This window comes from Ochotona princeps, chromosome 1 (genome assembly GCF_030435755.1).
Source record: "Ochotona princeps isolate mOchPri1 chromosome 1, mOchPri1.hap1, whole genome shotgun sequence".
Lineage (NCBI taxonomy): Eukaryota > Metazoa > Chordata > Mammalia > Lagomorpha > Ochotonidae > Ochotona > Ochotona princeps.
In genome coordinates, this window is record NC_080832.1 from 113762467 (window position 1) to 113789596 (window position 27130).

At 58.5% G+C, this 27130-nt stretch overlaps 1 protein-coding gene across 1 annotated transcript; it reads left to right on the forward strand.

Annotated features, from left to right (window-relative positions):
• Positions 1-622: 622 nt before the first annotated feature.
• On the forward strand, positions 623-27130 carry COL11A2 (collagen type XI alpha 2 chain). The gene is made up of 66 exons (XM_058664701.1): positions 623-894; positions 3277-3426; positions 3545-3755; positions 4503-4665; positions 7101-7283; positions 8146-8223; positions 8828-8890; positions 9492-9671; positions 11635-11694; positions 11798-11839; positions 12018-12080; positions 12548-12622; positions 13020-13106; positions 13339-13395; positions 13555-13608; positions 13692-13745; positions 13837-13890; positions 14056-14109; positions 14257-14310; positions 14396-14440; positions 14548-14601; positions 14961-15005; positions 15182-15235; positions 15409-15453; positions 15575-15628; positions 15867-15911; positions 16117-16170; positions 16275-16319; positions 16430-16483; positions 16639-16746; positions 17529-17582; positions 17844-17897; positions 18012-18056; positions 18141-18194; positions 18313-18357; positions 18478-18531; positions 18621-18674; positions 18849-18902; positions 19289-19396; positions 19480-19569; positions 19891-19944; positions 20142-20249; positions 20383-20490; positions 20579-20632; positions 20728-20781; positions 20907-21014; positions 21202-21255; positions 21439-21492; positions 21641-21694; positions 21877-21930; positions 22140-22247; positions 22541-22594; positions 22758-22811; positions 22903-22956; positions 23466-23519; positions 23702-23809; positions 23902-23955; positions 24090-24143; positions 24323-24430; positions 24581-24634; positions 24895-24930; positions 25079-25132; positions 25216-25483; positions 25672-25784; positions 26110-26316; positions 26653-27130. The coding sequence occupies exons 1-66, from the start codon at positions 813-815 to the stop codon at positions 26791-26793; spliced, it is 5202 nt and encodes a 1733-aa protein (XP_058520684.1). The 5' UTR covers positions 623-812; the 3' UTR covers positions 26794-27130.

A 27130-nucleotide genomic window follows, 5' to 3' on the forward strand; every position in this document is an offset into this window, starting at 1 on the left:
TCCTTGGACCTGATTAGCCTGCTTGTCTGCCGATCTGTGCCAGCCTCTTTCTGTCTACCCGCCCCCCCTCTCGCCAGCAACCCCCCAAACCAGCGAGTCGCTATCTATAGCCTCGTCTATAAATACCCCGCCCCAGGTCTACTCTGTAATTACGCGGGTTGGGCTGAGGGAGGTAATTACGGAGACCTGATTACGGGTCGGGTCGCGTGGGGGTGGAGTGGCGACCCCCCGGCCCGCCCCCTCCCCTCCTCCTGTGCCTCAAATCCAGCCCAGGAATCTGCTGAGAGGGAGACGCTGGGCTCCCAAGGGAGAGGGATGGGAAGGGGTGTGCCCACGGGTCCAAGAAGGGGAAGGGGCTGGGGGTGGACAGTCCTATGTGGGATTTCCGAGAAGAGTCCGAGATACCACGCCCTGCAAGGAGCAAGGGAGAGCAATTGGAGGGTGGGTCGCCGAAGGAGGGAGGGGAGAGGGTTTCCGCCCCCTCACCCCAGGTGTAGCTGGGGGTGGGGTTTCCCCTCTGCTGTGGGCGGGTCGGGGGCGGGGGGCGGAGTGGGGGCTCTGGGCCGCCGCTGGGGTGGCCGGGGACACACTGGAGCGCCGGCCACCAAGGAGACAGCAGCGTCCGAACCCTGACGGCACCTGGTTGCATGGAGCTGGTCCCCTGAAAGGTGTTGACGCCTGACAGCCTCTGAGCTCCCTGGGATCCCCGGGGTCAGGGACTAGCAGCGAACTCGCTGTCCCCTGTCAGCTGGGCGTCCAACGCCTTCCGCGGACCCTGGGTGCCAGGGATCTGGCGCTCAGGTGGCCCCGCCATGGAGTGGTGCAACCGCTGCCATGGCTTCCTCTTGCTGCTACCTCTGGTGCTGGGGCTGAGTGCCTCCCTGGGCTGGGCAGGTAAGAGGAGTCAGGCTGGGCTCTGAGTATTCCCAGGGAGAGAACCGCTGATGCCTGCCTGCCATCCAAGGAGGGGGTTTGGATGGCAAGGCTGTAGGCTGGAGAGCAAAACAGCTGGGGTTCTGAGAGCCAGGGCAGGACCGAAGTACATGGCAGAAGGCAGGTAAGGTGGAGAGGAGGTCCACCCTGCAGGGAACAGGAGGGGTGGGCTACCTGCGGCTGTGAGTCCGGGAAGGCGCTGAGATGGCTAGGGCCGATCTGGTCCAGGCATGGCTGCTGTGGCGGGGTTTCAGTATGAAGATGGGTGATTTGTGTTAGCTTCCCAGCTATGGGATGCTGGGGAGCATCCGTGGGTCACAGCAGAGCACAGTGAACCAGAAAGAATGGTGCCTCGACTGTCTGTCCCACTGGTTTCCCGCACAACCCCCCCTCCTGTACCCTCGATGCTGCCACGCGGCTGGCTCTGGGGAGCCCTGGGGCTGGCTGCCAACAGGACGGCTGCCGGACAGGCTGGGATCAGGTGTCTGAGGCCAAAGCCAACTCGTTGCATTCCTGCCCCTCCCTTCCCCCTCTGGCCAGCCTGGCTCCCCTGGGACCCTCGTGTCCAGAACCTCAATCTTTTCCTCCTCTTTCCCAGGGTTGTGAAATCCTGACTTTTAGGCAAGGGGATTTAATATCCAGGGTGGGGCAGGGCTAGGGGCAGGAACACGGGGTCCCAGACAGGCTGAAGCAAGCCCCCTAACTCCAGAAACACTGGGGGGGTGATTTGTGTATAAGTGGACCCCTCATTTCTTCCCTGCATAGTCGGGCTAGCTGTGTGGATGCCTTAGATTGGATTGCAGGAGGAGGATCTCCTGGGATGTGACCAGTGTGAGCCTCAGGGGCAGGAAATTGAGGTGTATACTATTTGGGGACTCTAGGAGAAAGAAGAACCCCTGGGCATGGAGGCAGAGGGATGGCCAAGATGACCATCTGTTATTTCAGGGGTTGAGGTGAGGCCTCGTGGAAGTGGAATTCCTCATAGGAAAGGATTAGGCATTGGGGAACCAGAGGTCAGGGGGTGCAGGGCAAGTGGTGCGGCTACCCCTGGGGCAGATGAGGCCCAGGATTGGAGCAGGGATGGGACTGAAGGGGGCAGACGGTGGGCAGACCTGTGGGCAGGCTGTGTATGGATCTGTTGGTGTGCCCTGGGTGTGGGTGCAAGGTTGGGGCCTCTGAGGTCCCGCTGGCCTGGGGTCTCTGGGAGTCGCTGTCTCACTTGCCCTGTGTCTTTCAAAGCCGCCCTTGTGTGTTGGTGTTTGCCGAGCTGCCACCGCGCGGGGGCCAGGCTGGGGCGGGAGGTGTGGGAGGGGGCATGGCCGTGGTTTCCCGGCTTCTGGGCTCAAAGGGCCTTTTCTCTGCCTGCCTGCCCTTCCTCACCCACCCCACCCAGCTCTGCTCTCCCCATTGCTCTGCTTCTGCCCTGCCCCACAGTTCTCCGAACAGTTTGCTCCAGCTGTCTTTGGGATTTTTCCAGCCTGGAGAGGACGGGTATGAGGAGTGTGCCTGTCAGGGATCATGTGAGGGAGAGATCATTTCTGTCTTCCAGGATTTTGGAGCCCAGGAAGCTGACTTCTAGGTAGACAGGCTGGTGGCCAGGTCTTCACTCCCTAGAGGCTGGCGGGGGTCAAGATTCCAGGTGTGGAGAGCTTGCCCGGGGTTTTGGGCAAGGACCCTGATGGGATCCACAGATGTGTGGCTCAGGGCCCTGGACCTGCTCGGGCTCTGCGTGGCAGCTTCAGCTTCCCCTCTCCTTGGCCCATCCCCCAAGCAGGGATCATGGGCTTCTGGGACAGTTCTTGCTCATATCTCTTTCCTCCACATGGGTATAGTGGTGCCCTCCCCTCCTCCCCCTGAGTCTGGCATCCATAGCCGCTTGAAGTCCCCTCCCGAACAGCCTTCTTTCTGCTGTCTGCTTGCCCCTCCTGTGCCCAGGATGATCTATTGCCCAGATGTTGTTTGTGCTGGAGACGGGACAGGTGCCAGAGACTGAGATACCAAAAAGGTAGTGAGAGAGAGGGAAGCAGGGAAAGAAAAAGATGGACAAGCTGGGAGGGAAGTGGAGGAAGACAGAGGGATGGGGAGATGAAAGACCTGTAGGTACAGAGACAGTGAGAGCAGGGAGGAGACTCAGATGAGGCAGAGGGAGGCAGGAGTTGGCACAGAGTTGACCAGGCTAGTGTTGCCCTTCACTTCTGGGCAGCTCTGTGTTTCCTACCCAGTCAGGAGCCAGTGAGAGAGCTTGAGCTGTAGGAAGCTGAGCCCTAGACCCCAAGGTCCTCTGTTTAGTGCCCCCTCTCTTTCTTGGAATATCCTGCCCCTGAACTTCATGCACTGTCACAGGTGCACCACCTGTAGATGTGCTCCGGGCTCTGAGGTTCCCCTCACTCCCTGACGGTGTCCGGAAGACAAGGGGCATCTGTCCAACTGATGTGGCCTACCGTGTGTCCAGGCCTGCCCAGCTCAGCGCACCTACCCGCCAGCTCTTCCCAGGTATGGGCCATGAATTAGGGTAGCTGTGGGATGGGGTCTGGGAGCAGACCCTGAAGGGGAAGGAGCGTGGCTCCTCTGACCTCTCTGTCCACTTGTGTGTGTCTTCTCCGGGCTCCAGGAGGTTTCCCCAAAGATTTCTCTCTGCTGACTGCTGTCCGGACTCGCCCTGGCCTCCAGGCTGCCCTCCTGACTCTCTACAGTGCCCAGGGTGTGCGGCAGCTGGGCCTGGAGCTGGGCCGGCCTGTCCGTTTTCTCTATGAGGACCAGACCGGACGACCTCAACCACCGGCCCAGCCAGTCTTCCGAGGCCTCAGTCTAGCAGATGGCAAGTAAGTCTGGCCTTCCTGGCCTACAGCTTTGGGAGAAAGTAGCCCAGAACTTCAGAAAACCCACTCCTTCAACTGGGAAAGCTTGTTGATCCTTTTGACCACACCACACCTACCTACTCCCTCAACTTTAGTCAATTCTAGCTCACAATTTGTGCCTTCGAGTTCTTGCTGTAGTTGTAGCCTATACCTTTGACAAATCACTTTTTTGAATGTTAATTTTTAAAAATTTTAGTGTTTATTTACTTGAAAGAATGACAAGAGAGAGTGACGAAGAGAAAGATCTTCCATCTACTGGTTCACTCTGGAAATGTCCTTAACAGCCAGGAACCAGGAGCTCCATCCAGGTTTCCCACATGGGTGGCAGAGACCCAAGCACAGGGCTGTCATCGGCCGCCTGCCAGGTGCATTAACAGGGAGGTGGCTTGGAAGCAGGGAGTAGCTGGGACATGAACCAACCACTCCAATATAGAATGCCAGTGTCCCAAGCAGAGGCTTAGCTGGCTGTTCCCCAACACCCCTAGCCTCAGTTTCTGTAAAGATGATGCAGTCATTATACTCCTAGGAAAGAATGGATATGTGGTACCTGGTGCTATGGAAGCACTCAGTAAATCAGTGCCAGCTCTTATTATGACTGGTGGCATGGGCTTAACTCTTCCATCAGTAGCTTCTGGGCCCAGTGGATGTCCCCACTATAGTCAATCAGTCAGTCAGTCAGTCAGTCATGTGAACCTTTCTTTTTGTGAACAGGTGGCACCGTGTGGCTGTGGCAGTGAAAGGCCAGTCTGTAACCCTCATTGTTGACTGCAAGAAACGAGTCACCCGGCCCCTCACCCGCAGTGCTCGACCGGTGTTGGACACTCATGGAGTGGTGATCTTTGGTGCCCGTATCCTGGATGAAGAGGTCTTTGAGGTAACCAGAGCATTTAGAGGAAGCAGGGAATCCTGCTCACTGACTTTGTGCCCTCTGTCTTTCTGGTCCCAGGACTCCATGCCCCTAACCCTTAGCCCTTTGCTTTTCCACTCCTGAACTTTTGTTTCCAGTGGAGAATTAGGGTACCCTGTTCTATAGTAGAACTGTCCACATTCACTTAACCTGTCATTTAGTCTTCATCAGTCTGCTTATCCATCCACCCCTTCACTCAATCACCCACTGACCCATCTACAAATGAGCCCATGTTTACTGTTTACTCACCTACCTCTTACTCACTCACCCATTCACTTACTCACCTTCTCACTGATTTAGGCTTGTATCCAGACACCACCCCATCTTCATCCCCGCTCAACTCCTCCCTCCTTCAAACTGTCACCTGTGCTTCCATCCATCTCTCCATTCATCCACCCCATCTACTCATGCATTTGTCACCTGTCTACCTATCCTTGCACCAACTCAGCCATTCCCTCCTTTAGTACACTCACCTGCTCATCTCCTTAACCACTCACCCTGCCTGTTCAATCATTCATTCACCCATGTATTTGATTCCATCCCTCTACCCAAAACCCAACAATCTACACATGTATGCATCCATTGGTGAATCATCCATCAACATTCCCACCTAGTCACACTTTTGAGCCCCTATTCACCCATCTACCCATTCACTGCTCTATCCATGCATCTATAGATCATCCATTCTCCTAGCCAGTCAACATACTCTGATTACCTGGGGGCCAAAGGGGGCATGGAAGAATAGGACAAGTTCTTGAAAAAGTTAATAGAAAATTCCCTTATCTTTTAAAACTTTTTCTATTTATCTGAAAGGCAGAGAGATGGGCATAAAGATGTCTTCTATCTGCTAAAGTGCTCACGACAGCCACTCCTATGCAGGCTTCGGCTAGGAGCTGAGAACCAAATCCAGATTTCTTTTTTTTTTTTTTTAAAGATTTATTATTATTGGAAAACCGGATATACAGAGAGGAGGAGAGACAGAGAGGAAGATCTTCCATCTGATGTTTCACTCCCCAAGTGAGCCACAACGGGCCAGTGCGCGCCGATCCGAAGCCGGGAGCCAGGAACCTCTTCCGGGTCTCCCACGTGGGTGCAGTGTCCCAAGGCTTTGGGCCGTCCTCGACTGCTTTCCCAGGCCACAAGCAGGGGGCTGGATGGGAAGTGGAGCTGCCGGGATTAGAACCGGCGCCCATATGGGATTCCGGGGTGTTCAAGGCGAGGACTTTAGCTGCTAGGCCATGCCGCCGGGCCCCAAATCCAGATTTCATTGCCTGAGCCATCACCTGCTGCCTCCCAGGGTGCGCATTAACGAGAGGCTAGAGTGGAAAGTGTAGTCAACCCTCACAACCAGTCTTTCTGATAGGGGCTTTGGGTGTCGTTCAACCACAGCTTAAGTGCTGTTCCGCACGTGTCTCTCTCCTCTCTCTCTCTCTTTCTCTTTCTCTCTGTATATATAGATATATATAGATAGATACAGATATACACAGATATTTACTTATTTTTATTTATTTGAGCTGGAGAAAGAGAACTAGAAAGCCACATAGAGAGAAAAACCCACTCTATTGGTTTACTCCCCAAATATGGGCAATAAAGAACTGGGCCAGGATGAAGCTGGGGAGCCAGAAACTCAATCCAGGTCTCCTACTTTAATGACAGGGACCCAACTACTTGGGACATTACATGCTGAAGAAAATGTAGAACTAGCAGAGTCAAATCCAGGTACTCCCATATAGGATGCTGGCATCCTAAGAGGCTGATCAACTGCTGTGCCAAACATCCACCCCTTCATGATCTGTTAATTCCATTCTTCCACACGTGTTTTGAAGTACCCTAATGTAAAGTTTCTGTTATCCCAAGGAGTTCCTAGTTTGGCCCTGGCTTGAGATAGCATCCCCAAACCTCTGTGGAGAGCAGGGTGTGCTAATCAGCATGTGTGGGCACTCATGAATGCCACTGGAGTTTAGGAGGGGTGCCTTGCCCCCAGTTCTCGAGGTCCTGAGAGTTCTCATCTCCAGAAGGCCTGAGCCAAGGCACTCAAAGCTGGACCCTCTCTGGAGAAGTCAGTGAGAAGGTTCATGCCTTGCCACAGGGCAGGGATCAGGCTGAGTGAGTTGAAGCTAGGAGCCTTGAGTGTCAGACCTGATTTCACTTTTCGGAGTGACCTTGTCCAGTATGGCTTTTTTTGAGCTTTTCTGCATGGAGTACTTCTGAAACGCTTGTCCTATTCATGTTCCCAGAGACCTGTAGGCAAGGGCATGGGGCTATGCCCCGGCAAGCGGGGCTTCCTATGAGCATCTTCTCCTGGCACCGGCCTCCCCGCTGTGTTCCTGCGCTGCTCCCTCTGTCTTTCTGAGCATGTCTGGGCCTCTGCCTATCAGCGTTCTCACTCCTTCCCACTGTAGGGTGACATCCAGGAGCTTGTCATTGTTCCGGGCGTCCAGGCTGCCTACGAGTCTTGTGAACAGAAGGAGCTGGAGTGTGAGAAGGAGAGAGCTCCACACCAACAGGCTCATAGAGCCCAGAGATCTCCCAAGCAGCAGCCTTCAAGACTTCACAGGCCACAGAGCCAGGAACCACAGCGCCAGGTGAGTGCCCCCCTGCAGTGCACCCCACAAAGGTTATGACTCAGTCACCCCCCCCAGGGATCTCACCCTGTAGTCTAGATATTCCCATCAGATCATCTGGGGCTCCTGTTCCATCCCGTCCTTGGCTCCCATCCCCAACCACACCTGCCTATCCCCATTCCTCCCCTCCTCCCAGTCCTCATTCACCAACCTTTTTATTTTCATTTAAAAATAAAAAGAGTCAGCATGAAGAATCCATGACTGGGAGCTGTGTTCTCCGCTTGTGTCCCCTCCTCTGCCAGTCTTCCTGGAACTGTGTCCTTGGGTTCCATCCCTTCTTTGGATTAAGAGATTGGGAGATGGGGGTGTGGCTGGTGACTGAATCTAGGGGAAGGAGGGAGGTGGGAGAGCAGAGACAGAATCCAGAGGTTGGGACCGAGCTGGAAAAACGGGAAGGAGTAGGAGGAACAGAGGGGAAATCAAAGGAGTGATGGTTTGGGGGTGTGTGTTGGGGGAGCCCAGCCCATGGCCCCCTGCACATGAAAGTGCAGGATTAGGGGCTGTGGGGGCAAAAGGGAGATTGGATTGGGTGGGGGCTGCATGGTTGGGTGGTATGTGTGATCTGGGGTCTGAAAGTTGGAGGGCCAATCTCTTAATCATGTCTGCTTCTGTCCCACATGGGGATCCATTTCCCCTTTCCCACTTCTCCCACCTCTCCCTTTTCCCTGATGCCTTTCCTCCTCAACCTCTGTCCCCCAATACCATGCTTCCCATTTCCCACCCCACCCCATTTCCTTGTCTGCTTTCCCTACCTTGTCCTCCCTCCAACGACCCCATCACTTTCCTACCTCTTCCCCCCACCTGCATCTTCCCCCAATCCCAGCCACTTGAGCCTCTCTACTATGACTACGAGCCCCTCTATTACGATGGGATGACCACGGGGACGACCCCTGACTATCAGGTAAACCTGAGGGACCCCTTGCTTCCCCCCTTCCTCCAGCACCCCCCCATACACCTCCACAAACTGTAGACAGGATGAGCATCTAGATGGTGAAGGTTTCCTTACGCTCCACCCTCTCCCATGTTTCTCCGTGCAGCGGTCTCGCAGCCCCCACCACAGGGCTCCCCCTGCCCCCAGGGGTCGTCGGACCCCTTCCCGAAAGCCAACCCCACCTACAAAGAGGTCAGCGACCCGGCAGGCATCCTCCACACCAGGCCGGAGGGCTTTTCCAACCAGAGGCTCTGGCCCAGCACGCAGCCAGCCTCCCCACTCCCGAAACCCGGCCCGGCGGGCAGCTCCCCCTGCTGCCCGGGAACCCCCCAGGACCAGAGGCAGCGGTTACCGGCAGGTAGAGCCGGGGCATCTAGATCTCTGCCCCCAAACCTCTGTGACCTAGGACAGTCACTCTCCCCAAAGGGGCTGCAAGATCTGAGATTGCCCCCACCCCCCAGCACAGACAGACACAGCCCTGGGTGGGACAGGTGCTGCTTCACTTCCTCCCTCTAACCGCCTGCCTCTCCTTCCTCCCCTTGTGCTCCTCTTCTGTCTCTTTCCCTGGGGTTAGGACCCCACCCCAACAGAAGAGGAAGGTGTCCTGGAGGCCAGCCCCTTGCCAACCCCTGAGGAGGTAACTCCACGCCCAGCCCAGCAGGGACTGTGGCCCTCTCAAACCCCTCCCCAGTCCCCACCTCTGGCCGGAGGGCTTCGTGGTGTGTACCTGTGGCCTCTGTCCCCTGGTCACTCTGATGGCCGCTCTGCGTCTAGCCGTTGTCTTTCTGAGTCTTGCCTCCTTTTGTTATGAGTCCAATGTAATCTCCACGTGGGTGTCAAATAATCTGATTTCTTATACTGTATTTCTGTTTACAGGAGCTATTTTTTGGTCCCTTGTTCTCACTTTTGTCTTTGCCTGGTCCCCTTATCCAGTTCTTTGGTCATTCCCCATGTCTGTTGTGTTCACTGATTGTCCACAGTGTCCAGCCCTCCGGCCACCCTTCTTGTCATCCACCCTCTCTCCCCAACCCCCGGGCTGATAATCTGGACATCTGACCCCACTGATGGCCTTTGATGGCCAGCCTCTTTCTGTGTACCCACATCCCTTGCTCTCCTCAGGAGAACTCTCCAGGCCCAGCTACCCTCTGAACCCTTTGGGTTATAAGTTGGGTCCATGGCAGAATTCCTCTCAGCCCTAATACCCTGTCTACCCCCTTTTCCTCCCCGCCCCTGGGAAGGAGCAGACAGATCTCCAGGTCCCCCCCACAGCCAGCAGGTTCCAGGGAGAGGAGTACGGGGTGGGTGGCACTGCCGCCCCGGCAGGGCCCTACGATTACGCCTATGGCTATGGGGACGATTATCGGGAGGAGACGGAACTTGGCCCTGCCCTTTCTGCGGAGACAGCCCACTTGGGAGCCGTAAGTGCAACGAGCTCCTTTTTCCTGCGTGGCCACCCAGGCCCAGAGTGTCCTCTGAGAATGGCTTCCGTTGTCTTTGTTCATTGGCTGTGAGCTGCTTCTCAGTGGTGATGTTTCGTCTTCTGTTCACTTGGGACATGTATGTTGCTTGAAAACATGAGTTTGAGCTTTTCCTTGCTGAACGGCCTAGCCTGTGACTCTATGTGGATCCTTCCGCTCAGGGCAATTGGGATTTGTTTTGTTCCTGTTAATCCTATGGCTACTTCCCGTTGTTCTTGGCCACTTCCTGACTAAATCAAGCTGGGTTTGTAAAGCTTTTGATCAGTAAGCCTCACCTCATGTCCATTTCAATCTGTTTTCATGTCTTCTGCTTGACCAAAATGTTTCTTGTCCGTGTTAATGCCTCGTGGTCTGACCTCCTGTGTTCCCATTTCTAACGTACAGGTGACTTCTGAGCTGTCTCCTCTTTTCTCCAGCCGTGGCATTCATCTGAGTGACTCTGTCGGACTGGCCTGGAAGGAATGTATTATTTGTGTTCTGACTGTAGCTTTTATGCTGTTTGTGACAATTTCCTTGGATAATAACCCACTTCCTGTGTGTCTCAGGGCACATGGTGGGCTCAGGTGTCTATCATGTCCATTTTCTGTATGTGTAGACTTGATGTTTGTGCTGTTACAATTCCCCTTGTTGAGTTATTTTCTGTCTGTTTTGTGAATTTCTCTCTCTTGTCATGGCAGCCATTTTGTGGTTAAAGATCCACTTCCCGGATCCTCATTTCTTGGCTGCTTCCCGACTTCCTGTTTGTCTAGTTTGTTTTCTAGTCCTTTTGGCTGTGTTTAATTTTTCTTGGCCCTAGTATCATTCTGGTTTCCAAATGTTCGTCTCTTTGTTGTCTCCTGTACTTGTTTCCCATGTCAGTTGGAGTATTTCCTGTCTATTCCATTTCATCTTTTGCCTGCCTCGCAATTCACGGCTGCCTCCTCTCCTTTGCTGCCTCACACCACCCCTTGCTTCTCTAGTATTCCCACCCCTAGACCCTCTGTCGCCTTTGTCTGAAGCTGCTTTGTGGTTCCTGGGGGGTTGAGCCGGTATTTGGTCTGGAGGGAGATTGGGAGAGGAGTCTTTAGGAGGTGTCCCTTGGGGTGGGCACCCAGGACCTCCATTCTCCCTCTGCTCATTTGGGTTCTGATCCTAGAACTGAGGACAAGCCCTGGAGGGGAGGTGTGGGAGGGAGGGAACTTGGTATACAAGCGGGGGCCAGGGGGAAGTGTGCAGTGTCCTGCGGGGAAGGAAATGGGCCTGAGAGAACAGACCCAGAGCTGCATTTTTCCAAAAGCTGGTTATTAGGTTTGAGTTTGGAGTCTCGGGGGGATGGTTTTCCATGAAGCTCTTGAAATTCTAAGCTCATTTTGACAAAGAAAGACATTTATTTATTTATTTATTTATTTATTTATTTTTATTGGTTACATTGCATTATGTGACATAGTTTAATAGGCAGTGGGATTCCCCCCACCCCCCCAAGACATTTATTTTTTATTTTCTAGAGAAAGACTCATAGCTTTGGTCAGATTCTCACAAGGGTCCAGGTCCTCCTCCCATCCTCAAATAAAAATCTGTCTACAGTCTTATATTCTTATTTGATGGATGGGATAAGGGTGAAGAAGAAGTGGATGCTGTCTTAAGGTCCTAAGGAATTCTGGGGCCTGAGGGTGTTTGGAGGCAGGATGAGGTCCTGCAGAACAAGGTTTGGGAAGGCCAGGTTTGGCTCTCTGGGGCGCAGGGAGGTTGTGTTTGTTGAGGTGGGGCATGGGAGGTCTGTGAGGAAGGGTGTCTCCAGTGGTGGTGGGGAGACTTAGAGGTGGGTGAGGGAGGTCTCCAGAAGATGAACTTGTAGTTGGGAGGGAAATCCCAGTGTCTCGCTGCTCACGGGCCCCACTGGGGGTTACATGTGTGTCTCCCTCAGGCTGCCCATGGACCCCGGGGGCTGAAGGGAGAGAAGGGTGAGCCTGCAGTGCTGGAACCTGTAAGTCACACTGGTTGTTGAGCCGAGCATGGTGGAGGGGAGCAGGACATGCAGCTTTGGGTACAGCCTTGTAGCTTCTGACTTCTCACCTCTGGCCCCACAGGGTATGCTTGTGGAGGGGCCTCCCGGTCCAGAAGGTCCTGCGGTGAGTCTAGCCATAAACTTGCACCTTCTGTTCTTGCCCCACACACACCAGGCCTCCTTCTCAGGACCTCTAAGGATCCTTGTGGCCAGAGCCTTTGGGATCCCAGATCGCTGCTGTAGAAACCGCTGCCCAGCCACCTGCTGCCCCCCACCTGACTCCTCCATTTTTCACTCCTCAGGGGATGACTGGTCCACGAGGCATCCAGGGGAACCCAGGCCCAGTTGGTGATCCTGGCGAGAGGGTGAGGGAGTGTTGTGTGTGTGTGTGTGTGTGTGTGTGTGTTTGTTGTGTGTATGTGTGTGTGTCAGTGCAGGTATGTGTACATACATGTGTGGGTGTGTACATGTATGTATATGTGTTATGTGTGTAAGTATATCCGTGTGTCCATGTATGTGTGTAGGGGAGTTGTACAGGAACTGCTTATACTTAGTATGGTAACCATACTGGCTGATTCGTGAATTAGGGTCTCATGTGTTCCCCAGCACCCAGAAAGAAGGTCAGAGTCTGACTGGCGAGGGGAGTAAGCTGGTGCCTTATGCTCATTTTTCTCCATTGGATGTATGTGTATGTGTGTGTGTGTGGTGGGGTAGCTCAAGAAAGCTAGGGGGAAGTCTATTTATTCTGTCAAGGAGCGTTTCAAAATGGTGCCAAGCTCTTAACATTCCCTTGTCCATCCTCCTCCTGTTTTTCTTTCTTTCCCTTCTGCAGGGCCCTCCTGGCCGAGCAGGACTCCCTGGATCGGATGGAGCCCCTGGCCCTCCTGGCACGTCCCTCATGCTCCCAGTGAGTTGCCTTCTGGGGAGACCAGGGGAACAAGAGACCCAGTGAAGCCCTGGGGGAGTCTCCAGGCACCCCCAGCCAGTGGGCACAGGTCTTTGGGTCTGGGGTGTCAGAGCCTCATTAGGTGACCTAGAGCCAAACTTGGGTCATCTGAAACCAGACAGAAAATTCTGTGTTTCCACAGATTTGGGCCAAAGGAGAACCCCTGGGGAGAAAGAGACTAGGGGTGGATAGGGCAGAGGGCAGACCACTGAGCTTCTGAAACCCAGAGTGGTTACCTGGGACCCCTGGCGATGCAGTGGCAGGTGGCAGGGTGAGGCCTGCCAGAAGCCTGGGGGATGGAAGTGCTGGATGGAGTCCCTGTCTGGAGGGAAGTTTTAATGAATTTCTTGGTCCTCAGTTCCGATTTGGCAGTAGTGGAGGTGACAAGGGTCCTGTGGTGGCCGCGCAGGAGGCTCAGGCCCAGGCGATTCTGCAGCAGGCTCGGGTGAGGAAGGGGGTCCTGGGGGATGGGTGTGATGGGGGAAAGAGGGAGGTGGAGAGAGTGGAGGCGAGGGAGAGGCCTGGGCCGGGCTGGGCCAGGCTGGGGCTAGGAGAGAGGTTGGGGAGAATGTAGGTTGGTGGGGAGTAGCTGGGGTCGAGGGTGTTTGAAGGACATGCTGGGGTTGGGATTCTGCAGCTACCACCTCCTCAGTCTGCCATCTCCCCTGCTTCCCTAGCTGGCGCTCCGTGGACCTCCTGGCCCCATGGGATACACAGGCCGCCCGGGACCCCTGGTAAGTGGATGGGGGGTACTGGGACAAAGGACTCTTTATTCATTTTGGGGTTACAGAGAGTTATGGAGAGAAGCCACATTGCAACTTGTTTCGCTCCTTTTGGGGTTACTGTTAACTGTGTCCTTGACATAGCAATCCTACTCCTGTTCTCACTTGCAGGGCCAACCTGGGAGCCCTGGCCTGAAAGGAGAATCAGGAGACCTGGGCCCTCAGGTAACCACCCTGCCTCTAGCACCCAGCCCAGGCCGCTCCCTCTGTCCATGTCCAGTAACTGTCCTTGTCTCTCCCTATGCCAGGGTCCCAGAGGACCACAAGGCCTCACTGGTCCCCCTGGCAAGGCTGGGCGAAGGGTGAGTGCCCCATGCTGGGTACTGGGTGTTGGTGTGGGAACCATGTTACCTTGCCTCCTGGGGTCCCCTGACACTCCCCCTGCACCTCCAGGGCAGAGCCGGTGCTGATGGAGCCCGAGGGATGCCGGGAGAACCTGGAGTAAAGGTAGCAGCCATGCCCTCTGTGACACCTGCAGCTCCTGCCCCACCAGGGCTCTCTGTTTTCTGAGGATGGCTTAGTTCTCATGTTCCTACATGTTTCAGGGAAAGAGGGAGGGGTGGGCTGGCAAAGGGGCTGGGCCCTCACTGTGGATACCTGTCTTTCTCCTAGGGTGACCGAGGTTTTGATGGACTGCCAGGGCTGCCTGGGGAGAAGGGACACAGGGTGAGTGTACTGGGGATAGGGGAGCAGATGTCAGAGAGGAGGTGGCAGAAGTCTCAGTGAATGGGACCAGCCAACTAACCTGGTCAGGTCAGTGTCTGCCTGGGCTGGGAATGCACAAAAGCCCTCATCTGTGTCCCTGTTTTCCAGGGTGATACTGGTGCACAGGGCCCTCCTGGGCCCCCTGGTGAGGACGGAGAGCGGGTGAGTGTATGGTGATGGGACGGGCTGGGCGCAGGAGGGGCCCAGCAGGCAAGGCTGACCTCACTGAGTCCTCCTCCTCCTCCAGGGAGACGATGGCGAGATTGGGCCCCGGGGGCTGCCTGGAGAGTCAGTGAGTGTACAGGGCCGGGCTGGGGGCTCTGGGGAGGCCAGGACATGGAGGGGACTCCATCTCTCCATGTCTCTCTCATTCATGCTGTCTTCTAACCCTGAATACAGGGACCTCGTGGGCTGCTTGGCCCCAAAGGCCCACCTGGGATTCCTGGACCCCCGGTGAGTGCATCCCTGATTTTTGACCCTGACCTTGCCCCTCGATCTCACCCTTCCTAACTGCCCTCCTTCCGCCCTCTCCCATTCCACTTCCTCCTCTGACCCAGCTCTGCTTCAGCCTTTACCCAGGAGGCCATATGGCCAGGGCACTGAGGGCTCTGAGCAGAGCAAAATAAAATAGCATAAGCCTCAAGAGAAGCAAAATAAAAACCTGAAGACCCACACCCTGTGGCCTGGGTCAGCTCCTTGTCCGTGCTGAGGCGCGACCATGCCTTTCCCTTCGGTGGCTGGGCCCCTCAGAAACCACAGGGCACTCAGTGCCTCCTGCCTGCCAACCTGCTCTCACTCCTCTCTTGTTGCAGGGAGTCCGTGGCATGGATGGTCCCCAGGGCCCCAAAGGGAGCTTGGTGAGTGATGAGCAGGCCCAGCCCACCCCTGCAGTTCCTGTTGGGGTCCTGTGTGCCCCACTGTGACCCTTGCTGGCTCCCGCTCCTGCCTGGGTGGTCGGCTCTGTGGGTATTCAGCTGTCTGCCCTGTGTCTTTTCACTGGTTCCTTATGATCTGCCTGGTTGCCTGCTTCTAGGGACCCCAGGGAGAACCAGGACCTCCTGGACAGCAGGGCACTCCAGGGACCCAGGTGAGTGGCCTGCCCCTCTGTGTTCCTCTGTAGCCACATACCCTGGGCATCCACAGTGTCAGCCTGGGTGAACACTGGAAGGTTGGGGTCCCAGGTCTTCCTGTCATCCTGTTCTGAGTGGAAGAGGGCTGCTGGAGAGTGTGCCCCCATGACCTCTCTCCCGCTGTGTGCAGGGTCTCCCTGGGCCCCAGGGTGCTGTTGGCCCTCATGGAGAGAAGGTGAGTGACCAGTGGTTTTGGGGATGGGGTGGGGTTCTGAGGGAGCTTTGGTAGCCCTAAATGTCTGTTGGGACTCCTGCTGTGCTCAGACGTGACCCCAAACCTCCTCATCTTTCCGCAGGGTCCTCGCGGGAAGCCAGGCCTCCCGGGCATGCCTGGCTCTGATGGACCCCCGGTGAGTAGGGCCCCCTTCCAAGTCTAGATTTCCTTTGGTCCTGGTGCATGAGCTCTGAGCACCTGCAGTGGTCACCTGTATTGGGTCCCTTGGCCTGGAAGGTCACTGGGGGTGCCTGCCCATGGCCAGTAAGCTTTTTCTGGTCACAAGGGGGAGTGTGAGTTGGAAGGAAAGTAGGGAATGGTACAGTGAGGGTGTCAGGGTTCGGCTGACACATTCACCATCTCCTATTCCTCAGGGTCACCCTGGGAAGGAAGGCTCCCCTGGAACCAAAGGCAACCAGGTGAGAGCCTCCCCCTTTCTCCTCTGCCCGCTCCCCAAAGGCCTCTCCACCCAGACCCTGAGACCTGCAGGTTCTTAGGGTTTCCTTATCTTGGTCCCACACCTCTGATTCCTCATCATACCCAAGTCCTATACCTCCACCCATCTCTAAGGCCTCCCCAGCAGTGCCCAGGCCCCCTGGTAAACGCTTTTCCTTCTTCTTTCAGGGTCCCTCTGGGCCTCAGGGGCCCCTTGGCTACCCAGGACCTCGTGGTGTCAAGGTAACGGCCCCTGGGCTGGGACATAGAAGCCTGTGGTCTGGGCAGTGAGGGGAGCTTGGGAACATCGTCCTTCCTAACTGGTCCCTAATTCCCTCTCCTTCCAGGGTGTGGATGGCATCCGGGGTCTGAAGGGGCATAAAGGAGAGAAGGTGAACCTTGTTCCGGACCCTCTACCCCTCCCCACCGCCCCTCTCTCCCTGCCCACCGGCCACCGAGTTCCCTGACATCCCCCACCATAACCCCGCCTCACTTTTCTCAGGGCGAGGATGGCTTTCCTGGGTTCAAAGGTGACATAGGAGTGAAAGGCGACAGGGTGAGTAGAAGCCCCACCCAGGCCCTCAGCTCTTCATCCTTGTCCCTGCAGCCCGCAATCAGCCTTGGTCCTGAGACCTCAGCTTCCCCGCGTCTGCGCCTGGGCCAGACCCCACCTCCAGCCCCTGACAAGCCCCTCCCAACCTTGTCATTTAGGGCGAGGTCGGAGTCCCTGGTTCCAGGGGAGAGGATGGTCCCGAGGGGCCGAAGGGACGCACTGGACCCACGGGAGACCCTGGGCCTCCTGGACTCATGGGCGAGAAGGTGATCGGAATAAGGGGCGTGGGGAAGTGCAGGGGTCAAGGTTGGTGGCATGGGCACTGGGGTCTGAGTGGGCAGGAGGTACCAGCAGCTCAAATCAGTGAGTCAAAGATAGCTGTGTGTTCAGTATGCTCCTGTCTGTATATGGCACCTCTGGGCACCTGATGGGTGGAGGGGGATGTGTGAGTGAAGGAAGAGCCTCCATCATGGTGAGGCATGGAGACCACCTGCTGATGTGTGGGAGTGAGACTGCATCCGACTCACAGGAGTGGCAGGCAGGGCACATCTGCCACGGCCAGAGCCAGCTCTTGCTGCACACCTGGTACGTGCCAGGCCCTGGGTTACTTGGCCCTGTGGTCCTGGGAGGTGACAGCCCTATAGTGCTGGGGAGATTTGACACGGGTCACAGTGCTTGCCAAGTACAGGTCTAGGGAAGGGCAGCTCCAGGGTCCCTGGATGCCTGGCTGAGAACCCATCCCTGCTCCCACCTGTCTCTGTGGACTAGTCCTGGAGTCCCAGCGGGAAGTGGGTGGTGCCTTGGGAGCCTGGCCTTGGTGCTGGGGCAGAGGGCACTGAGGCTGACAGGTAGGCAGTGGCTGCATCACGGCGACTTCTGTCTCCAGCCTCGGTGGCAGGGGGCAACGTCCCTGCTCTGGAGCTGAGGTGGCCTGTGGGCCAGGGACTGGGGGCTCAGGGCGAGCAATGGGCCCTGCCTTGGAGTGCTGCGTCCTTGGGATAAAGCGGGGTCCGGGCTCCTTTCTTAGCTGCTTCCTGTCTCTCTACAGGGCAAGCTGGGTGTTCCTGGTCTGCCTGGCTACCCTGGACGCCAGGGACCCAAGGTGATGTGATGTCCTCTGTGTGTACTCCTTCCCCCCAAGTCCCAAGAAGCACAGATTAGTAGAGCAGGGGGCACCCTGAGGACTGGAGCCAGACCTGCCTATTCTGCAGCAATCAGAGATGGGTAGGGGTGTCCCGGGCCACCTAGATACTGGCAAGGCCCAGCTTGCCCACGCAAGACCTCCCTGACCCCCTTGCCCTGCCTGCGCAATCCCCATGTCCCCCGTGACATCTCAGCTTCCCCTTTTTTCCACCCTCTGCAGGGCTCCCTGGGATTTCCTGGTTTTCCCGGAGCCAGTGGCGAGAAGGGAGCCCGGGTAAACAGGGGGGACCAGTGAGGGTGTGCACAGGGTGGGGCTGGAGGGTGGGGAGGGGGTCTTGGGGCGTCTCTCGCCCTGGGTGATAATGGTCTCTGCTCCCTTCCCCCCCAGGGCCTGTCAGGCAAAGCAGGACCTCGAGGAGAGCGGGGCCCCACGGTGAGTGCAGAGGGGCGAGAAACAGCCCACCCAAGAGGCCAGGGGCGCATCCGGGCGCTTCTGACTACCCCTCCCCCTCTCTAGGGCCCGCGGGGTCAGCGGGGACCCCGAGGTGCCACTGGGAAGTCTGGAGCTAAGGTGAGTGGACTTTGCAGGCCTTGACAGCCCCCTGCAGGTGTGGCCCGGCCCTCCCTCCACCCCTCTGACTTTGGGGACAGCTGGGTAGCAGCTCCCAAACTCTGTGTCTCCTCCACAGGGTACATCGGGTGGTGATGGCCCCCATGGGCCCCCCGGAGAAAGAGTGAGTGTGGCTGGCGTCTCCTGCCCCTGCTTCCCCACCCCAGTGCTCCCTGGGTAGAAGCTGGGTGTCCTGGCCAGCGTCCTCCTCCTCTCTCCTGACTCAGCCTATCCCTATCTCTAGGGTCTCCCTGGACCTCAGGGCCCCAACGGATTTCCTGGTCCCAAAGGACCCCCGGTGAGATGACCTCTGACCTCTGACCCACCTCTGAGTCCTTCTCCACCTCCCCTAGCCTAGAGCTTGTCTAACATTTGAACTCCTTCCAGGGTCCCCCAGGGAAAGATGGGCTGCCTGGACACCCTGGCCCTAGAGGAGAAGTGGTGAGTGATGGCCCCAGTTCTGGCAACCCTTGGCCCCTGACCTGGGTAGAAGGGCCTGGCCCCATGGAGCACACACTGAACCTATGCGTACCCTGCCCCTCGGCAGGGAACCTTGAGGCCAGTCGCATAACATCTACACCTGCTCTGACCACACTGTCCTCTCTCCTCCCTCAGGGCTTCCAAGGAAAGACTGGCCCCCCTGGACCCCCAGGAGTGGTGGGACCTCAGGTAGGTGTGTCCCAGCTAACAGTGAGCCTGAGACTGTGGGGTTAGTCCATTTACCTTCTCCCTTGTCACCTCTTCCCAGGGCTGATTTGCCTGGTCTGAACCCTGCGGGGAGGATTCGAGGGCGGGGAGGGGGAGTTTTCCCGGGCTTTCTGACCAAGAGAAGGCAGTTCCCCAACATGAACACCAGGTGGCGGGGTTGCTCCATGCTGGGGAGGAAAGAGCCAGGGGCCTGGTAGAGGTGGAGGTGGAGATTGGGGTGGCGGGTGGTGGGGTGTAGGCTACCAGGAATTTCGGGTTAGCTTTGGGGCAGGGATTAGGGGTGTTTCAAAGGGCAGTCAGGGTGGGCTGTGAAGTGTCTGAGAATGGAACCCTCTGCCTTTTTCTAGGGAGCAGCAGGAGAAAGTGGCCCCATGGGGGAGAGGGGTCACCCTGGCCCCCCAGGACCTCCTGGAGAGCAAGGCCTGACTGGGACAGCAGGAAAAGAAGGCACAAAGGTTGGTGAGCGGCTCTGTGGGGGCCAGTGCACTCTGCCTGAGGCAGGGTGTGGCTGCGGCCCTTATGCCTTCTTTCCTTGTAGGGTGACCCTGGTCCTCCTGGGGCCCCAGGGAAGGACGGTCCTGCTGGTCTGAGGGGCTTTCCAGGGGAGAGAGGCCTCCCGGGCACTGCTGTGAGTGTGACCCTGTGCAGAACACTGCATGCTGACACTGGCTACGCCACTGCCACTCCCACATCTGCCCTGGCCTCCCTTCTGCCTCCTCTGTCCTCCCCCTCCCTCCTTCATCCTCCTCTCTCCCTCTCTTCTCTCTTCTCCCTCCCCCTTCTCTGTCCTCCCCCTCCCTTCTCTCCTCCCCCATCCTCCCCCTCCCCCTCAATCCTCCCCCCCTTTCTCAGTCCTCCCCCTCCCTCCTCCATCCTCTCCTGCAAGGTTTGGAGCCTCATTCCTGTGCAGTCCCACTTTCCTATCTCATCCCAATTCTTTGGTTCCTAGGGTGGTCCTGGCTTGAAGGGTAACGAAGGTCCGGCTGGTCCCCCTGGCCCTGCGGTGAGTCCTCAATGTGGCAAGGAGTGGGAAGGGAGCCTGAGGGGCAGCCCCTGCCAGGGGCTGTGATCTGGCAGAGCGAAGCCAGGGTCAGCCGGAAAGTGCGAGTCTTCAGTTCTGCTGGGAGTCACAGCCAGGGGTGCTCTGGAATAGGGGTGTTGGGCCTTCTTCCTGGGACCTGACTCTGTTGCCTCCCTCAGGGCTCCCCTGGGGAACGAGGGGCAGCAGGAGCCGGGGGACCCATTGGTCCTCCGGGGCGCCCAGGCCCGCAAGGTCCCCCTGGAGCAGCTGGCGAGAAAGGCGTCCCGGTGAGTGAGGGGGGCACTGGGTGGGCACTGTGTGCTGCGGAGGGGGTGAGGACAGGCTGTGGGGGTCTCCTACTGGTGGTCCAGAGTGGGACAACTGCCCACAGGCTGTGACTCCTGTTTTCATTCCCCACAGGGCGAGAAGGGGCCGATTGGTCCGACAGGGCGTGACGGGGTGCAGGGCCCTGTGGGGCTGCCTGGTCCTGCTGGCCCCCCGGGTGTGGCTGGCGAGGATGGAGACAAGGTGGGGACCCATAGGGTGACATTGTGGCCTCCCCAGTCCCCTCTGTAGCTGCCTCCCTTCTCTAACCTCTTGTCTGCCTTCTCCCCAGGGTGAGGTGGGAGATCCTGGACAGAAAGGCGCCAAAGGGAATAAGGGCGAGCATGTGAGTGTTGTGGCCTTGACTCTTGGCTCCTGGCCTCAAACCCCTGCCCAGCCTCTACTCGTGCTTGGCGTCTCTGACTCTCCTTCCCCCTGCAGGGCCCCCCTGGACCTCCTGGACCCATTGGCCCTGTGGGGCAGCCCGGAGCGGCGGTGAGTGCCCTAGGAGAGGGCGATCTAGTGCGCTGTCTGGGGCCTGGCTCTCTGTGGGCTTGTGCACAGGCAACACCTGACCGGGGACCCATCTTGGTGTCTTTGTCCCCGCCCTGTCCCCGCAGGGAGCAGATGGGGAGCCCGGGGCCCGGGGACCCCAGGGACACTTTGGAGCCAAAGGTGATGAAGGAACAAGAGGGTTCAATGGGCCCCCAGGACCCATTGGTTTACAGGTGAGCTGAGAGGTGAGATAAGGGTGGGGCCGTCTGCCCAGGCCCCTGCCTGTCTGCTGCTGAAAACCAGGGATATGGTGGCAGAGGGCTGGGGGTGGGGCATGTGGGATCCAAGAACGCAGAGCTGGTGGGCCTGCTGTACACTGACCTAGGTGGTCACTGGGTCTGTGTTTGTACACCTGTGCAGGGTTTGCCAGGTCCCTCTGGGGAGAAAGGAGAGACAGGAGACGTGGGTCCTATGGTGAGTGTGACTCCTACTGACCCTGGCTCCAATCCCTACCCCGCCAGCCCCCGCCCAGCTCCCCACTGCCAGCCCAGCTGCCTGCATACAGGGTCCCAGTGCGACTGCCCCCTCCTCTCACGCCTCCACCCACTGCTCTGCCTCACTCCCCCTCCTCATCTCGGCTGTGCCTGTTTTCCCCAGGGACCACCCGGCCCCCCAGGACCTCGAGGCCCAGCTGGACCCAACGGTGCCGATGTGAGTCCCATGGTGTCAGGGCGGCCCACCCCTGCCTCCCTGTCCCCTGAGCAGGCCTCCAGCTGCGGTCTCACCACTGCGACTGCGGGCCTGCCTCCAGCTCTCTGCCTCCCTTAAGCACTGGCCCCTGTTTCTGTTCCTCTTTCAGGGCCCACAAGGACCCCCAGGAGGTGTTGGGAACCTGGGTCCCCCCGGGGAGAAGGTAACTGACAAGTGGGTTAATGAGGAGTGAGGCAGCCTTGGGGGCCGTGCGAGGGGAGGGTGATGAGGGGTGAACTTCTGCCTGTTTGGATTGGGAGGGCTGGGACAGAGTGAGAAGTGGGGCACAGCAGGATTGTTTTGGGGGGCAGGGGAAGCAGGATTTTGACCCTAGTGTCTTTGCAGGGGGAGCCAGGAGAGTCCGGATCTCCAGGGGTCCAGGGTGAGCCAGGTGTCAAGGTGAGTAATAGTTCTGAGGCCGTGCCCCCCAACGCCCGCCACCCCATCCAGACCGCCTCCTTGAGTGGAGCTCCCCAGCAGGCCATACGGGGCCTGATCCCCTGTCCTCTCCCAGAAAGGAGGAGCGCGTGGGGAGAGGTGGAAGGGTCCTGGAGGCCAGGGCTGCCTGCCTGACCTCATGGCTGTCGATGCCCTGTGCTCCTTTCTAGGGCCCACGTGGGGAGCGTGGGGAGAAAGGAGAGTCGGGGCAGCCAGGAGAGGCAGGACCACCAGGGCCTAAAGGCCCCACGGGCGACGATGGCCCCAAGGGGAATCCTGTGAGTCTGGGGAGGTGCAGGGATGTGGGGAGTCCCAAGGATGAGGGTGCTTGGAAGGGGCTCTGGGGTGGGGTCTCCTGGGGGTGCATCATTTCTGGGGTCCAGGGGCGGGGGGGAGATGGACTCTGCTTATTCTGAAGGTGCTGGGTGGGCTGCAGTGCATGGCCGGGGAGCAGGGCCTGCGGAGAACCTCTTCCTGTGGTGGTGCCAGTGGGCACAGCCTGCACAGAGGGATGGGGTGGCATGTCCTGGTGGGAGCTGGGACCCTGACTCTCCTTCTTTCTCTGGACTAGGGGCCTGTTGGTTTCCCTGGTGACCCTGGCCCCCCTGGAGAAGCTGGCCCTCGGGTGAGTCTTCCTCAGGGAGGGGTGGAGTGAAGAGGGTGGGACTTGTGTGTGTGTCCTACTGTGGCTGATGGGCTGGGGTGTCGGGATGCCAGGGGAGGCAGGGCAGGTGGAGGGACACTGCCCACTAGATCGGGCTCACCTATGACCTGCTGCTTCTCTACAGGGCCAGGATGGTGCTAAGGGTGACCGCGGGGAGGATGGCGAGCCCGGACAGCCTGTAAGTGACCAGTGGTCCCCCTCCCAGCTGAGCTTCAAACCCCTCCCCCTTTTGAGCCCCCTCACACTCACCTACCTCACTTCCTCCCTAGGGATCCCCTGGTCCCACTGGGGAGAATGGACCGCCTGGACCACTTGGAAAGCGGGTAAGCAAGGCGGGCTTCCGGGGCAGTGGCAGGTGATAACGGAGTGTGCCAGTGATGCCTGGGTGTGTGCCAGCCTGTGGGCTCCCCGTGTCCTGTGTGTCTGGGCTGTGCTTGTTCGCGGGCTTTGGCACTAGGTTCTTGCCAGGGCTGCTGGCATTTGCCGGGGAGGGAACTGACTTTTCTGGGGTACCACTTTTCCATGCTGGGCTGGGGGTAGGGTTCTAGGTAGGGTGTGGGCAAGTAGCTCTTCAGTACATGGAAGAGCCACACTCTGTGTCCACGGGTCCTGCTGTGCCCATTCTCACCAGCTGGGATTCCTTGTGTGAGTGTGTCCATGTGTGTGTCCATTTATGACTGTGTCCACATGGGAGTGTGTCTATGTATGAGTGTGTGCCCATGTATGTGCCCATATGTGTATGTGCATGTGCCTGGGGGACAGGAGCCAAGAAGGTCCAGCCTGGCTATGTGCTGACCGGCCCATCTTCTGTCCTCCCTGTCTGCCCCTGCAGGGTCCTGCTGGCACACCTGGTCCAGAGGGACGACAAGGAGAGAAGGGCGCTAAGGTGAGGGCAGGGTCACTAAACTAGAACATTCCTGCTGCCCTCCAGATGCCTGCACTGTGGCTGCCTCCTCCATGCTGAGTGCCTATGGGGACAGGAGGGCTTAGTCCTTGCTCCCCACCTCACCCCTGCCTTGCTGGACTCATGGATGCCCCTCACACCCTTTCTCTACCTTTGTGTTTCAGGGGGATCCTGGGGCTGTGGGCGCCCCGGGAAAGACCGGCCCTGTGGGTCCTGCGGGCCCAGCAGGAAAGCCAGGCCCTGACGGTCTGCGGGGGCTACCAGGCTCAGTGGTAAGTCAGGGCACGGAGGGGCAGGTGCAGGGCTGGGGGACAGGTGTCGTGTGGGCATGCCCTCACTGACCCTGTCCCCTGGGCATGTGCAGGGTCAACAAGGCCGTCCTGGAGCCACGGGCCAAGCTGGACCTCCAGGCCCTGTGGTGAGTGACAGGGACTGGGACCTGTGGAGGTGGGCAGAGGGCAGTGGGTACCAAGTGAGGCCCTGGAGGAAGAGGGAGGCCGTGTGGGAGAGCAGCACTTTCCTTGGAGATGGTGACTTCCTGTCTCCCCACAGGGACCCCCAGGGCTTCCTGGGCTCCGGGGCGATGCTGGAGCCAAAGGAGAGAAGGTGAGTGACAAATGAGTGCCATCACCATCACTCAGGCACCCTGAGGGCCACCGGTGCATCCCTGGGGTCCCCACTCAGTGGGACCAGTGCTGTGGCCCCAGACCCTGTGCCTGGGCCCTTGCCGGCCTGCCTGGCTCTTCTTCCCCATTTGTGCAACTCCTCTCTTGCCCCTTCTGCAGGGTCACCCAGGCCTCATTGGGCTGATAGGGCCCCCCGGGGAGCAGGGAGAGAAGGGCGATCGGGGACTTCCTGGGCCTCAGGGCTCCCCAGGACAGAAGGGAGAGACGGTGAGTGGAGGGCATGGTTGGACTGGCTGGGGCATGAGGTGGGAACTCACGGGGGATTGGGGACAGTGGGGCTTGGGACTTAATGTGGGATGAGCAGCTCAGAGGGAGCTGGGAAGAGGACCAGGCTAAATGTGGCCCTTCCCTCCCTAGGGCATCCCAGGAGCGTCTGGTCCCATCGGCCCTGGAGGGCCCCCTGGCCTCCCTGTGAGTACCTGTTGGTTCCTCTGCTGAGTCCTCTAGACCCCACCTTCCTCCTGTGACCTTCCAGTGCCTTCCAGCGGCTGCCAGCCAGCCTTGGTCCTCAATGTCCCCCGTCTGTGCTCACAACCCTGGCGCTGCCTCCCCTGCAGCTGCAGAGCCTCCCCAGTATCCCTGCATTCCCTCCTGTAGCAAGCACAGGCCCCTCCCTCCCTCTGTGTCTGGCCCTTGTCCCGCGCTGACTGTTCCTGCTCCTCGTTTCACAGGGACCTGCTGGCCCCAAAGGAGCCAAAGGAGCCACAGTGAGTGACCCCCACCAGCACCACCTGCTGCCCTCCCCTGCCAGACAGGACAGCCATGGCCCCTGGGGAGTGCCTACCCCCTTCTGTCCCCTCCATGCGGGCCTCGACCTCCTGGCTGCCCTGTAACCTCATCTACCCCTTTTGTCAGGGCCCAGCTGGACCCAAGGGTGAGAAGGGCGTCCAGGGCCCTCCAGGACACCCGGTGAGTGAGGGTCTGGGTTCCCTGTCTGTGAACCCCACGTCTCCATGCTCCCCCCTCACCCTCTCTGTCTTTCCCTCCACCAGGGTCCCCCGGGAGAGGTGATCCAGCCGCTGCCCATCCAGATGCCCAAGAAGACCCGCCGCTCAGTGGACGGCAGCCGCCTGATGCAGGAAGATGAGGCGACACCAACTGGGGGCGCCCCGGGAAGCCCTGGGGGGCTCGAGGAGATCTTTGGCTCACTGGACTCCCTGCGGGAGGAGATCGAACAGATGCGGCGGCCGACGGGCACCCAGGACAGCCCGGCTCGCACCTGCCAGGACCTGAAGCTGTGCCACCCGGAGCTGCCTGACGGTCAGGCGCGAGCGGGCGAGCTGCAGCAGGGCCCCTGGGCTGGCAACACGGCCAGGGTGATGGGGGTTAGGGGATGGAGGGAGGAGAACTAGGAGAGGGTGGCGTCGGGGGAAGAGGGCAGGTGGGGACAGAGAGCATCTCGGGGCTTAGGCCGTCGGCCCTAACCTCCCCTGTCGCTCGGCTGACAGGAGAGTACTGGGTTGACCCCAACCAGGGCTGTGCCCGCGACGCCTTCCGAGTTTTCTGCAACTTTACAGCTGGAGGGGAAACGTGTGTGACACCCAGGGATGACGTCACAAAGGTGACTTGCTGGTTGGACTGTCCCTCTTCTGTCCCCCTCCCCGCTCATCCCCTCAGGATGTGGGGGATGTAGGTGCCCAGCTCCTGTCCCTGTCCCCACAGAGTTGGCTGGCCTCGCCAGGCCCTTCTTGTCCCTCTTACCAGGGCCCTGCTGCTCCTTTGGCTGCTTCTAGACAAAGCTTGTCTTTTGTTTCACAGCCCCTTTGGTTCTGACCCTTTCCTGTGGCCTGCTGCCTGCTCATGCTCCTGGCACAGCCACCCTGCAGATGCTCGTGGTTGCCCCTGCCTGTCCTGTCCCTGACCCCAGGCTGTTCTGTGTCCTGCAGTTCTCCTACGTGGATGCAGAGGGCTCCCCAGTGGGTGTCGTGCAACTCACCTTCCTGCGGCTGCTCAGCGTCTCCGCCCACCAGGATGTCTCCTACCCGTGCTCCGGGGCCTCCCGGGATGGTCCCCTGAAGCTCCGGGGAGCCAACGAGGACGAGCTAAGCCCTGAGACCAGCCCCTATGTCAAGGAGTTCCGAGACGGCTGTCAGGTGCTTGGCAAAGCCCAGACACAGGCTGGAGAGAGACACAGGGCAGGGAGTGTACCCCATGCTGATGTCAGAGAGGCCCCAGGCAGCTGGGACAGGGTGAGGAGGCCAATAGGGATGGAAGCTGCCCTGTGAGCCCTCCATGTGGGTGGCCCCGGGCGTACACAGGCTGAGTCAGGGGGTTTCTACACACGGCCCACAGGCACCCAGGGTGTAAGTACACACAGGCAGGGTGATGCAGGTGTTGTCATTCTCCTGGGGTCAAGGTGCTCAGAGCAGACCAGCTCATGGAAGCTGCCCCCGCTGCACTCACTTCCTGTGCTCCCTCTCTCTCCCTAGACGCAGCAAGGCCGGACGGTGCTGGAGGTGCGCACACCTGTGCTGGAGCAGTTGCCCGTGCTGGACGCCTCCTTCTCGGACCTGGGAGCCCCTGCAAGGCGGGGCGGGGTGCTGCTGGGGCCTGTGTGCTTCATGGGCTAGGACCTTCTCAGGGGACCCTGCCCATGGGAACCTGCCCACAGCTGCCACTCCGTGCTAGCACCTGGGAGCCTGGGCCTCAGCTCTGAGGGTACCCCACAAGCCCAGGGAGGGCACCCCAGGAGGGCTGGCTCCTGGGCCTCTTGGCCCTCCAACCTGGAGCCGTGACCTGTAAGAGCGCTGAAGCCCTTATTTAAAACTCACCTCCCCGTTACCCCAAACAAGTGGAAGAGAAGAGGAAGGACACTGTGTATTTTGTATTTAAAAGTAATTATATTAATTATTTAAAGAGTGGAAAACAACATAACACAAAAGATAAAGTGAGAAATGCCAACCCAAA

What these genes read in the sequence shown, in the direction of transcription:
- COL11A2 (XM_058664701.1), top strand. Translation starts at nt 813, where the DNA reads ATGGAGTGGTGCAACCGCTGCCATGGCTTCCTCTTGCTGCTACCTCTG. An exon ending in CTGGTCCCCCTGGCCCTGCG is followed by an intron (nt 19,945 to 20,141) that starts GTGAGTCCTCAA and finishes TGCCTCCCTCAG; the next exon opens with GGCTCCCCTGGGGAACGAGG. An exon ending in GGGGGCTACCAGGCTCAGTG is followed by an intron (nt 23,810 to 23,901) that starts GTAAGTCAGGGC and finishes GGGCATGTGCAG; the next exon opens with GGTCAACAAGGCCGTCCTGG.